The sequence below is a fragment of the Ambystoma mexicanum genome, chromosome 6q, assembly GCF_040938575.1.
Source record: "Ambystoma mexicanum isolate Mex_15411 chromosome 6q, UKY_AmexF1_1, whole genome shotgun sequence".
NCBI classification, from domain to species: domain Eukaryota; kingdom Metazoa; phylum Chordata; class Amphibia; order Caudata; family Ambystomatidae; genus Ambystoma; species Ambystoma mexicanum.
In genome coordinates this window covers 1,429,211,686-1,429,225,711 of record NC_090937.1, presented here as the reverse complement: position 1 = coordinate 1,429,225,711, position 14,026 = coordinate 1,429,211,686, and the positions used below count along the sequence as shown (strand labels likewise).

At 45.9% G+C, this 14,026-nt stretch overlaps 1 protein-coding gene across 6 annotated transcripts in view; it reads left to right on the top strand.

Moving 5' to 3' along the window:
• The window catches only part of FGFR3 (fibroblast growth factor receptor 3), a 145,096-nt gene that overhangs the window by 56,921 nt on the left and 74,149 nt on the right, over positions 1 to 14,026 (top strand). For 5 of the 6 annotated variants that reach the window (XM_069632140.1, XM_069632138.1, XM_069632139.1 and 2 more), the window contains exon 4: positions 4,040 to 4,093. The exons of the other annotated variant lie outside the window; for it this stretch is intronic. In XM_069632140.1, the coding sequence (XP_069488241.1) occupies positions 4,040 to 4,093 (54 nt within the window). The remainder of the gene's footprint in view (positions 1 to 4,039; positions 4,094 to 14,026) is intronic. 6 annotated transcript variants of the gene reach the window in all.

Below are 14,026 nucleotides of genomic sequence, written 5' to 3'. Positions count from 1 at the left end.
GTCACTTTTTCTATTGTTGCCTGTGTCTATTTGCTGTTCCAGACCGGCTCTAGTTTTACTCTGTTCATTTGTACCACTGGGAAGTGTGCCGCTGTTGCTTGCTGAAATCACACTTGCAAGGTTTTGTGGCAGGCTGAACACAACGGTTTTCCTGAAAGGGTTATAAAAAAAATCCCAGGCGCCATCATTTTCTGAAACCAGTGACTTGATGGGAGTAACTTGGTTGAAGCCCGCATACCCTCCAGCTGCTGTGGACACAACAACTGCAGGGGGCCTCGCATTGACAGGTCATTGCAATGCAATTAGCTGGGAGAGCAGCTCAGTATTAGGCACAGCTGGAGAAGGCGCCGCGTAAACAAACTGTTATCTGATGGGAGACTTTCTAGAGATTTTATTTTAATTTGGGAAATTCTTGATCAGCAAAAGACAAGGTGAGATTACTTAACCGCACTGATAACGGAATGGCCGCTGCAGAACGGTGCTGTCCGTCGACAGGATTAACCAAGAAGCAAAAGAATGGTAAAGCGCAAAAAAAGCGTCCCACGCGAAACCCTTTTCTCCATTTCTAAAGTCTAAACACACATCTGCTTTAAATCAGTGACCGCAGACATTTCAAGGTCAGGGGAATTAAGCAGTCACTGAAGCATTTGACCTTTTTCAAGTTTTGTTTTCTTTGTACACCCCCACTTTTCCTTTCCCCCGCGAGGTGTGACTATAAGAAAGCTGAAAGAATTGGGACAGTTTCTAAAAATATTGAGCTGTCTATACAATTGCATTTAAATGCTTTCGGGATCAAGGGGCAAAGCCGCAGAGAAAGGGCAGCTGGGGGACCTGGCAGCTGTCCGGCCTGGAAGGCGGTGAAAACGCGAAGCCGCCAGGACAGTGCACAGACCCCCAGCCCTGCGTGTTCGTCTCCGCTAATAATAGCGCTGGGTGGCAGAGCGGGGCATTCGCTCCAGTGGGAATACGGGAAGGTTTGGGCTCTGCTCTAGCTCGGAAGATGGCTTCATGCTCCCACGTATCTTTCATCTCTTGTGTGCCACTCCAGAGCCCATACACGTTGTGTTCTTCTACATGAACTGATAAAAGAAGTACCCAGTCTGACGGGATTCCTAAAAGGCGGACCCTGGGGAGCGTAGACATCGTGCGAGTGTGTTCCCAGAAAGCCTTGATATCTTTGATATCCATGTTATGGACTCAAGCAGAGGTATTAATTCCAGTGTTTACAGTGGGAAGTGCGAACATCGCTGGAAAGCAGCAGAGTGCTGCACGTGGTAACGCGGGGGGGGGGGGGGCACACCCGAGGGCTAACTGCGTGCCCGCGCGGATCTTAGTCACCACGGAGGGCGTTTCTGCTACTTCCATCTCAAAGGCTCTCTAGATGAGGCCAGTACCTCAATCCATGTATTCATGTTCTGCTCCGGGCGCACATCGATCTGTAGGTCAGGTGTTTGGTGGAGAATAACCCCCAGTAAATAGAGATTAGAGGCGTCATGAGCCCACCGGCGCACACAAAGCCTAGGAGCTGCGAGTCACATCCTGTTATCGATGCGTGAGTAACACGGGCCCTAAACTAAAATGAGTCCCATGTTCAGCTTTTGTAAGTGGCTTCAATATTATGAGCTCGGACTTACTTGTGACTCCTGCTGTGCCCCCAGGCAGCCCTTTCCATTTTAAACAGCTGTGTTCTATGGCTGTATCTCTAGTTTCTTTACTGAGTGTCCCAGAGCTTCTTTTCTCTCTGAAATTAACCTTTAAGTGCCAAGTGGCCACCTTCATTTCATTCTCTCTGGATTTTTTGCTAAACTGTCCCCCTGTCTGCCCTCTCTCTGGAATTCCTTGCCAAGAGGAGAGGTGATCAACTTCTTTCTGTCCTCTCACTGCAATGCATTCATATGAGGTTTGCCAAGCGTCATTCTGTACCCTTTGTGGGATGGTATGGTATGGTATTGTTTATTTATATAGCGCCTACACACAGGCAAGTGTTTCAAAGCGCTCAAGGAGGATGGGAACATGGGGAAAAACAGTCGCTCAGAGCCCTTGAAATTCTGAGATGATAATAGTCTGCACAGGCAGCGTAAGTGCGTAAAAAATACATTTAACAGTTTGGGCAACAGCAAATAGGCCTGACAGCTATTCAGCAGTTTGGCGCGGTGCGTCTGGATCGAACAAGTGACAGAGGGTCACAGGGAGAGGGAGCATCAAGTGCACCAGGTCGGTAGGGACTGGGGTAAGTGCAGACCCATGGGATACATTTCCAATTGCCATTGAGATACTTTTTGTCCTGTTGCCAGCAGAAGCTAACTTCTTTCTGTCCTCTCCCTAGGGATTATTGGCAAATGTTGCATAACCTAATCCGGCTGCAGTGTCTAGGCAAATCCTGGTTGTGCACTGCATACTTCTCTACACAGCAGTTATTGCAAGGCTTCTTTTTGCCTCTTTCTGAGACTCATTGCCGAGTTCTGTTTTCCTGTCTCCCTACAAATCACCACCAAGCACTGCTGAGTTTTATCCTGCTATGTCCAGCACTCCGAAATCGAGTGTGTAATGTCCTTGTAATGTCTTACTGCTCCTGACTGCACCTGAACGCAGCCAGGAAGGAGCACCAATCGACCGAGGGGCAGGTTTTGGGATATGATCTGCATTCCCAGCTCAGACCTTCATAGAAGGTTGCAAGAAAAATCAGCAACGGCTGCTAGAATAGGAAGCGCAAGGCAGCGCAGGCGATCTGCTAGGACTCTAGGTAAGACGAAACAATCTAGGCCTATTATACTTATTCGGTCCAGTAGAACCAGTTAATCACTTGCACCGGACATGTGTGTTCAGTCTTCAGGACGCACGGCCACGACAGCCTGTTATCTTTGCGTAATCATAACACCTATCATCAAGAGCGGTAAAATGGGCGAAATCGATCATAAAAATGTTTAATATTGAAAAGGACCAGTCTCATTTTAAAGCCGTTGTCTAATAAGGGCCTCTCCATCTTAACCAAACACTGGTGCCCCATTGGTGCCCATTAATCCAGACCCATCCTGATAGACTCCCACAACCTAAGGAAAAAGTCAAACAAATTTGGCAGTTCGATTGAATTCATTGGTTTCCATTAATTTCAATAATGTAATAAGACTAAAATAAAATTGCAAAATGCACTTAGTTTAGGACATCTTCTATAGCTTAACATAGCCCAAAAGGTACGAATCGTCTTGTTATGTTATGTTACCTTCACTTATAAAGCGCACGGTCGCCCGAAGGCATCATGGCGCTGATGAGGAAGCTACCGAGCAGGAAGAACAAAAGTAGGCAAGGAGCTAAAAAAGAGTTGTTTTCAGGGCTTTCCTGAAAGCCAGGTGGTTAGAGGTAGACTTGAGTGGTGGTGGGAGGGTGTACCACAACCTGGCCGCAGCGATGGTAAAAGCTCTGCCACCGAGTCTTTCCCGGTTGTACCTAGGAACCACCAAAAGGTTGGTGGTCGAGGAGCGAAGATTGCGTTCCGGGATATATCGGACTAATTTGATTTGAAGAAACTCCGCCCCTAGGCCCTGGATTGCCCGGTTTTCCCTTGTACTCCCTTACAGAGGGCAAAGGGGGTGAAGAACAACCACCAGCAAGGTCCGAGCTTGATAAACCTTCATAGTGCTTGACGTTAGCCAAACCCTCCACTGCATTGCTCTCAAATAATGTTGGGTACACTGAGCAAAACGCCTCTGATTGTTGAAGATTTTTGAGAGATGCTGCATTTGGATCAGAACGTGTTTTTAGTGGGACTGCCTTTAGATTATGATCTTATTACAATGTTCCCTTAGAGGCACCACTTTATCTGTGGTTCTTGGTTGAAAAATCCTCATCTGGTTGAAGGGTGGGTGTGTGCTTAAAAAAGTAGGGGTGCACTCTAAAGATTTGACACTGTAATGATATTTCCACAGGTAAGCCTACTGAAAGTTAAGTCGTTTTTTACCGCTGTAATTGTCTTAAATGACGATGTACCTGTTACATACTCCAAGGTTTTATATTTGAAACCTTGTATTCTTTCCTCTTCCAGACTCTCCATCATCCGGTGATGACGAAGATGATGATGAGGAATCTGAAAGCGGAAGTAAGTGCCCATCCTTGGAACTGACAATCTGTAGAAAGTCTGTATCTGCGTTTATAAAATGAAGTCACAAATCTGCACGAGCGATTGTCTTGACCATGTACGTCCCATTCAGCGTCAAGGTGGTGTTTTTGCTCTCCGGCAGGATGGCATCGTGCATACGTTTGCTGCTCAAGTAGACTGAGCAGGTCATTCCGAGTCATCATTAGTCGATTTGGGGTGCTAGTTTGCTTAAATCTACCTAGTCCCTTGACATTTGCTTTCTACACCCCCCCCCCAACCCCTGGTTTGCTCCTCCTTGTTCTGTTATCGGTAGGACTCCTCACATCCCTCGCGGCTCAGGTCCTCCTTATACCTCACTGATACTCACCCCTTGAACTTCTTTAGTCCACTCCTCTTCCATGTACTCCTTTTGCCCCTCTTTGTTTCATTCCTCCTGACCCACCCGCCCTCGCCCAGGTCTTATCCTCTACACTCTCTCTGGTTCAGCCCATGCATGCCCACGTTCTCTGCCCTTGTTTCCTGAAATCGCTCTCTTCACTCCACGATCTGCTCCTCTGTCCTTTTTTCTTCTGTCTCGCTCTCCCTCTCTATCTCTTTGTACCTCTTGGTGCTCAGTTCACAATCCGTTTGCCTCTTCACTACAAGTTGTTGTTGATAAATGATATCATTTAATGGAGGCAATGTAAAGTTTACAAATTCTGCAGCCTCTGCTCCATTACCTTACAAACTATAAACTTGTACTGAAAGTCTTGCTAGTCCAGTATGTCTCGATTGCCACCCCAAACTTCTCAGAAGAATGCCAACCCGCCCTCGTTTGGATATCTGTGAATACACACCTACCTTAGTTATGTGTCATTATTACCTCTTTTTGTATGTTCATGGCATTGCATTGTGTGCATTTTTGGGATATGTACTTTATGATTGTTCTCACACTATTGTGTGAACTGTATTGGTGTCCTTTAGTCGTGTCATGAAGTATACTGGGGTATTTGAGACTGTGCTTAACAACTGACAGCCAAAACCTATTTGCTTTGCAAATGCTTGTGTTTAGTTTTCAATTCCACAGGTTGCCAATGCCTACCACCTTAAAGGTCTCCTTCCAGGTGACGGAATAGTTCCTACAAAGAAAGTTAGGGCGAGGTTGCGCTGGTGTGGCAGTCATTTCTAAATGTTGTATGTAAAAGTGCTGCTTGGATTTGTCACAAGCATGCTAAGATAATGTTTCAAGCCTCACGTTTGATGAGTGTAATTTTACTATTGAACCCCCCCCCTCCCACCCCCCCTCAGCCCCCAGTGGCTGGCTCGCCAGTATTGGCATCATTCATAGATGTCCATGCTACTCACATCTGCCATTATTGGCGACATGCATGATATTCTATGGAAGATCCAATACTGGGGAACCCCTAATGTTATAAGGGGGAACCTGTTCCTTTTCCGGGACATCTTCTTTAGCAAGAGTCCCCTTCTTCACCTTATTTTCTTAATTTGACGTCCTCAGTTACCCGTCCCACAAAACATTAGTGCCAGGATTGGTTTGGGAGTGGGACAAAAGATCGGCGGGTGAGCCCAAAATAAAAGTGACTCACTTCAGCAAATTTCCCTTTGTGATCTTTTATGTGTATTTATGTATTTTATTTTAAATGTTATATAGCCCTGGTCCTACCCAGAAGAGCAGCTTGTGTGACCTAATTGTCTTGAACTGGGTGGCAGGTTGGGTCAGTAATGCGCAGGGTGCACTAGGCAGCTGGTTGATTTGAAGCAATGTCGCCAAACCGGTCCCTAAAACCGGCCCGTGCTTGTGAATCGGGTCAGCTCCTGCCAGTCTAAAAGGTCTGGGTCGGTGATTTAGAATCTCCGTACATGCTCTGCCACGTCCACGTGTTCCTTTGGTGTGCTTTTGCCATCACGCCGACCACGCCTCCCCGCCCCACCCGATGGAGATGCTGATTTGTATGTGTGATGCAATGACGCTCTAGGCCATCGCATTTGGGTCCGCATGATGTGGGTTTTCGCGTTTCAGATGTGGAGCACGCTATTCACTGGAGACATCGGCCTAGATTCCTCTGCGTTCGTACTGTGACACATTTAGAAACCCGTTTTACCTCTGGTTGCCAATTAATTTCCACATCCCGACAATGGTATATCTGTGCCTTGGCTCTCTGGTGAATGCGGCTTTAAATCTCCTTTCTATGTCCTGCGGCAGAGCTGCAAAGGTCGACATTGAACCCGCCTAACCCCCTCAGCTACCCCCGCACCCCTCTAGAAATGAGGTTCATGATTGCCCCTCCCTCCAATAACAAATCGTCACGACGACCCATCTAGATTAACACCTAATCTGCATGGGCCTCTTTTCACATTCAGAGGTGGGCATTGAGTGGGACCTTGTCTGCAGATCAAACACCGCCCCCTTGCTCGGGACAGCCAATGCAAATGCTTCCCGGCCCCGGATTCTTCGCTCCTCTGTTATTGCTGGCTCGGCAACAAACACGATTCTGCATTTTCGGTGCGCCCTGCGTTAGTGCCGAGCCCCTGCTGGCTGCGCCTGAGCCCCATCAAAGGGCTGCATTTAAGCGGGCCTCTGTACAGTCCGTGTCTGCAGCAGGGGCTGCGCCCAGTACCTAAATGGTCGTGATTATTCTGGCGCAACAAAGGCGTTTAATGGACCCATCACGCTGCGCCTCTGCTCGCGGGGTAGGGCTCATTCCTAGTTTGAGTGGGCTGTGAACTAGATTTACCCCGCCCCCGTATTGCACCATAACAAGACGTGTTCCGCCCCTCACCCCACTCCCTCACAGGTGAGGGAAGGCTCTGGGCAGTGGGTTAAGAGTGTGTTTAACAGATTGCAGCGATGTGTACGCTGTCTATTGACAGAGAGAGCCTTTGCTCCTAGTGGTGGCCGCGGAAGTTGCCAAGGGGGTGCTCACCGGTTGGAGCTGATCTAGCAGGTGCGCGGGGGAAGGGTGGAATACGTCTGGGGTGTTTTTCGGTTCACCTTATGTCCCAGAGGATCGCTCACACGGAGTGGAGGACTACATGCTGTCATGTACTCCACCCATGTCCATTTTTTGCTGCAGTTTCAGAGCGATTGCCCCAGGTGTCCAGGGATTGCATTTCGTTAACTGAATTAGATGTGATTTCTTTTTTCGGAATCCGAAAATGATCATTAACGTTGAATGATGTAATTTATGAATTGTTGCATTTTGTGAAAATACGGTTGAATGCCTTGCAAAACGTCCTCTGCGCCGTTATTATCCTCCATGTTTATCATGCTTCAACTTTGGAAGGTATTTGTTTGAACGTCCTGGAAAGTATATTCTCTGATGTGAGTTACAATTAAGGTTAGGTCTTGGTAGGGGGTGGTAGCCGGCGTCTGCATTTGAGCAAGTAGTCTTCAGTATTTCTTTATCACTAACCTTTCTCAGGGATTTGTACAAAGAATGCTGCCAGCCTTGCATAGCGCTCTTTAGACTTACAAGGCTAAGGCACAATAATGAATTGTGTGTCTGAAAATGTGCCTTTTACCTAGGACATGCTGTTCTTTGTTCTGGGAATCAGACGTAACATTGAGGCAATGCAGGTTTTCTTCTTGTCCTTTCTAGACTTGGGTACAAAAAGCATTCTGGAGTGGGGGAAGGTGAAAGGGATCAGAGAGAGTTGTCTTATAAGTAGAAACATAACAGAAGTCAATATATTCGTCTACTCTGTAAACCGTCACATATGCCTAAATTATGCATGCATACCAGCAGATACACATGCATTGGTAAACACTCGGATATCTCGGCATGCCTCTGCGATACATGCACAAAGACTCTGGCATGCATCCGTCATACATAGGCAATCAACTCTCCAGCCAAACTACTCATGAAACGCACAAACACACACCCAGCATTATAAACAATCTCATGCAACATAACAAACCAGACAAGGAGCCTTACTCTTACGGACACAACAAGCCAGTGAGTGCGCTCAATCAACTCACCAGCAAGCCAACACACACAGACACCAATTTCTCGTGGTTCTGGACCTACCCTATCACTCTTCCCTCACTAACCCACCCAGCCCTCTTTCTTACAGAGCCACGTGAGAGCCAGCAGACCATACCAATGGTAATGGTGCGAAGCATAAGACAACCTAACATATATAGAAACACAAGCAGAAATACTCTGATCTCCTATGCACGTGATCTATTGAAAAATACAAGCGCACATTAGGAACTTTGATTTAACAAAACAGATAGGTATTTAGGGCCTGGCGAAATAAGAGAACCTGAGCTGAAACAGCGAATGTCTAAGGACACGTTCTCCACCCGGGCGCTCTTTAGGCATACACAATGTACACACTAAGTTCCCACAAGAAAAGTAGAAGTCATGCACTGCTCACGTAGGGAGGGTCACTCACGCGACGAGGATCACTGCGCCATTGCCCTTCGGCCCTCTAAGAGAGACGCACCTGGACACACTCATGCTCACGTGTGCATACAGACTCATGCATGTTATGTCTCAGTCACTTGCGCACACTCCCAGACATCTATTTATTAGCTTTAGAGCCACCTATAAACCACAAGTAAGGCATTGGGTACAGTTGGGAAGAAATGGCACATGAGGAGGGACACAATCCTTGCAGGTGTTGTTTATTTTTTTTTACCCACCCATTGACTGCCCGTGGCCATGCCAATCCGTATGGCCATGCCCACCTACTTCCTGCCCCTACCAGTCCAAACCACATCCTCATGGGATCTCTTTGAGCTAACTTTATCAACCCTTAAAATCAAACTTTGCACTCGAAGTGCCTGCCAGGTTTTTCAAAGTAGTCTTCTGAGAGCTAATGGTTTAATTTGTCCTGCAAACGTGCTGTTGGTGTAACATACATGTCTTTAACAAGGTCTGCCTTAAGCCACTTGATTTATGAACAGTATGAATGTCCTTCGCTGAAGCCCTGTTAAAAACAAGCATTAGCAAAGCCAAGAGTTTCGGATTGTGGGTCCGATTCATGGAATATTTGCCAGTTCAAAGTTAGTTTGCACTGCTGAAAAGTGACTTTGCACTACCAACACAAACCCTGATCCATGGAACTGTGCAAAGTGTATTTTTGCAGTGCAAAGTCCGGTCATAGTAATTTTTGCAGATCAAAATGACCTTGCCCGGACTTTCCACAGCAAAAATACACTTTGCACACTTCCATGAATCAGGGTTTGTGTCGGCAGTGCAAAGTCACTTTGAAACGAGCAAATATTCCATGGATCGGGCCCTATGTCTGGGTAGGCATTTACCAGGCAAGGCTATCATATGCCCAGGTATTGCACCATTTTCAAGCCGCTGTCATTAATGGCCAGTTAGTACCATTATGGCAATTCCTGGCAAATTTCTTTCCCAAATCCACACAAAAGCCCAAACTGTTGGTTGGCATTGCCAATGCCTGTTTTGGCTGAGTGTTTGACTGACTATTGTGAACACTATTAAGTTACTTCCCTGACGTTAGTGCAATTTCATGTGTATTCCTTGTATGCACATGTGTGTTTCAGAGTTGCCTTTCAGTCCCCGCCCCATCGCTCCGCGTTTCTGAAGCTTGTGAAGTGCGCACGTAGCATCACGCGCAGGGAGGCAAATTGTGTGCACACAGAAAATCGTTAGCATAGCCCTCCAAAGCCATATTTGCTTTGTATGGCGGCACAACTGGCAGCTCTGTGGGGCGTTGAGGGAGGCTTTCTCCGTAGCCTTTGAAAGCATTCAGCGCCTGATGCCAGGAGCCTGTTGTCAGCCTGCCACAGCCTGTCCCGTCTCCAAGCCGAGCTGCCGCAGCGCTTTTCCCATCGGCCCCCTCGTGCTGGGCGAGGATTGAAGCGCCTCTTTCACGGCGTCGGATGCCTGACCCTTGGCAGCGAGAGACGATAATCTCCCTTCCTCCCTGCAAGGACCCAAAGACATGTGAAAGTATTCCATCTGTGACTAAAATTACCATTTTAGGACAGGCCTTTGTGCACCTTCACTTTCTTTCCTGCTCGTGTGGTGCTGTACATTGGAAGTATCGCCACTAAAGTAAACCTTAAAAAACCCGCTTTGCTTCCACTTCTAATTTAGCTGTTGCAATGATGGATCAGATTTAGCTGTTGTCGGTTGCCTCACCCCAAAACGTCATCCGGTTGAGATGGCTTGCCGTTGGTGTAATCTTGTTCCTATGCTCGATACAAAGGAGCAGTATTGGGAGTTAGGCAGTCTCGATTCTCCTCTTGATCAGGTTGTACTATTTGCGAGTTGTGTAGTCTTATTTCTAAACTTGATTGTGTCGAGCTTCATTGCTTATTGGGCCATTTCTGATTCATTTGAGCTTCATTGATGGTGTATGATCTTGTTTCAGAGATTGATAAAGTGGTTCTTTTTTGTGGTTGTGTTCTCTCGTCAATTGCATCCCATTGGGCTGTATTGTGAGTTGTATAAACCTGTCTCTAAACTTGACAAATTTGAGCATTACCGGTGGTTTTGTAATCTGGTTTGCAAGCTTGATCAATTTGCGATCTATAACCGGTTGGCCAGTCCAAGCGTTCACTGACCTTTGAGTGCTTTGAAATGGATTTCGTTGGAGTGTGTGTAGAGCATTATACTTGCACCTTATCCACCTAGGTGGCCTTTTCACTGAATAATGCCCGGCTACTAATGTCTGTATTTCTGTCTAATGGGGTACACCTCAGGTGGCCTACTCCGGTTTTCTACATTGTTATATGAATGAAAGAAGGGTCTGAGGGTCTCCACCAAAATTTCGCTGTTGAGGAGGATCTTGGATTATTTTCAATTGTGATTAAAGCCCCTTCCTTTGTATGTCCAAAACACAGTGAACAGATGGAGTTTATAGGACAAACTAAAATGCATTCTGGTTTTATAATCCCTTTGAGGAACTTTGGTGACATATATCCATATTTCTAAATATTGTTGTGCACATATCTTTTGCAATGGAGCTTCTTTTCTCGGTTGAATTCATGCCATCTTTTGAAAATAAATGTTTTATTTTTCATATTTAATTAGTGGTGTCGTTTCCTTTCCGGCTCGATGCGGGTCAGATAGATAAACTAGCGGTGCTTGAGTAGATGTGTAGCGTGGCTTGATAAAGCTTAAAGCACTGCTTTGTATCTTGCCATATCTGGCTTGTGCGCTCTGCAAAGCTTGTCAGGAAGGAGGTACTAGATGGCAAAGCCACATTCCTTTCCATTCTGGCGCAAAGGAGCCAACCTGAGAACTATGCCAGATTCAACAGTTTTATTTGTACAAATGAAAAGGTACCTGAAAAACTCACTTCGTGCTTTGGCTGATTGCAATCATGCATTTTGTCCAATCTGCTTATCAGATGCTCTTAATTGATTGGCAGAAACTATTCCGGGTGGTGTCTGCTTTAGTGAATGGAACCTTGGATGAATGATAAGTTACAGCTAGAATCCCTGGGTCTAAGAGGCTTAGTGTCCATACCCGGAGGAAGGTGCCTCCAAACTGCCATTCTTGCACCTGCGCAGGTGAAATGTAAAGTCATTTCTAAAACTGAAACGGGTGGGCTTGGGTGGGCGTCGGTTATAAAAAAAGATTACATCTTTTCAGCATGGGTTGGATATTTTTCATTACACATCTAATGGGGAAACCCCCTTTCTGCATCACTATTCAGAGAGCTAAATGGATTTCTCTTGGCTGGATTTCCTCGTTTGCCACCACCCTGCCATGTTTACTTTAACTCCAACTTTGGAAGGTTGCCAGCCATTTCCCTCCCTGCTGCCACCTTTGTGAGTGGTTTTACAGGTCTGTCTTTCCAGTCCACTGCCACTTATCCATTTTCAGTCTGGGCAGGGCTATTTTCGGTGCCAATATAGCATGTTTATATGTTGGGATTCGAACAACCTCGTGTTACTAATGTCGGATCTAAGTGATTACTGCAAAAATAAAATACTGAAGACTAAAATGTCGAAGTTTTTTTTCTTTTGCACATTGCAACTCAACTATATGCAGGGTGAGACCACAACCCCCATACTCCCCTCACATTATTACCCTAACCCACCCACCACATATAATTGCATTGAAATGCGCAGTAAAATGTTAATAATTTTTGTCCTCAGTATTTTTTGCTGCGCTGTAATGGGGTGATACCACTAACGTCTCCAACTTCAGGTTTGACTTCCAACGGTCTTTCTTTCAATAGTTAAGCTTCCAAGGAATTCGTTGTCTGTCTTTTTGCACATGAGTTGCCCCCTCTTGGTCTCCAATAACCCATGCGTGTACTCCTCTGTCTTGCAAACATAGGAAGTATTTGTCTCTGTGGCTTGTGGATTTGGCACCTTTATCCACTGTTTGTGTCTTTGATTTTCTGACTGCCTTTCTTGCTTCTTTATGCTTTTCCCAACACCCTTCTGTACCACCAACTGTTGTGATCACTCTTTCCTCCAATGCAGACCTTTTTTATGTTGCCTATTCTACCACACATTTTCATAAGGCTCATTTTCCTCTTTTGCTTTAACCTATTTCCTACACAAAGAATATAAGCTTCTGCAATGGGTCAATATTGTTACCCATAGCTTTTCTAACCCGTTAAGACTACCACCCAGACCCCCGGTCTCAGAAAGTAAATGTCTCATTTTGCCAAAGCTGATCTTCTGATGTTTCTGGATCTTTTTGCCTATGCATGTGCTGACTCTGCCATGTTTCATAGTTAGAAACTCGTCTTTTGTCTCGGGAGGATAGCTCGGGCAACGCGCTTGTCTTGGAAGCAAGACGATGCAGAGCAGTTCGGACCCCGGGTGCGCGCTTAGAAACCTCTGGGTATTAAGTGCATTATAAATAACCAATTATAATAATAATAATCCTTCGAAGTAGGCCTCAAAATATGCACTAGCCATTGACTAGTGAGCGTTAACTACTGGCGAATAAGAAACTGTGTGCAGTGTTTATGTGGAGAACTGAGGGGGCAAGTGACGTTTTATGCTGGCTTAGTAGCTTGCAGTTTGAAACTTTAAGCCTGGTTCCAAGGCAGCCCTCCAAAACGTTGGTTATCTTGCATGACGCATGAATTGTACAATATGGCCACCAGAGGCCAGATGTTGCTGTTGTCTATAGCATTGGCCTCTCTACATCACCATCCACCTTCAGCTCGAATAGAGTCCTACCTTTCAGTGTGGCAAATAGAATTATTCCTCAAGGTACAGATAACAACGCTCTGAAATAAGACTGTCCACTAAGGGCCCTAGGCTATAAAACGTCGTTCCCAGAGGCCTAAAACGAACACCCAATCGCTGGAAGTTAAGGAAAGCCACAAACACTCTTCTCTTTGAGGAAGCCTGGTCTTGTTCTCTAAGGGGCCTCACTTCAAACCTTTAGCCTATTACTGGTTATAACTTGTTTTCCTCTGCTGCCTATAATTAAAAAATTGTGCAATGCTGTCCTCGGATAATTCAGTGTCTATAATTATGTTTTTTAATATCATGTGATCTTGTCTGACCAAACCTGCCACTTTGGGATCTTGTTTTTCGTCACCTACCTTCATCTACCCCATAAAACCGCACCCTAGTACACCCACAGTACTCTGCATCTTCTTTGCACGTGGCACAGTACACCAAATAAATAAATACCATAGGCAAAAAGGATCTAACATTGGTTCAAAATAGACTTTCGTAAGAGATATATGACAGTAGCAAGTTTCAAAGAGCTCTGGAAGCCAGTGCTGCTCAAAGGAGCCCAGTTGTGTTCTACTTAGAGGCGTCTTACTAGTCGCACAGGAAGCGCTGCTGCATATTTGGATTTTTCCATTGTTGCTAATCATTGAGTAAGCCATGCAGTATCGAAGCAGTATCCATAGATCTTGCCATCCCTACTCTGGTCTAGTTTCCTTCCGACTGCTTGCTACTCTCACATGCACCACTTGTTCCGCAATGGGGCTCTGCTACCGCTGCCTTGTTGGAAATCTCCA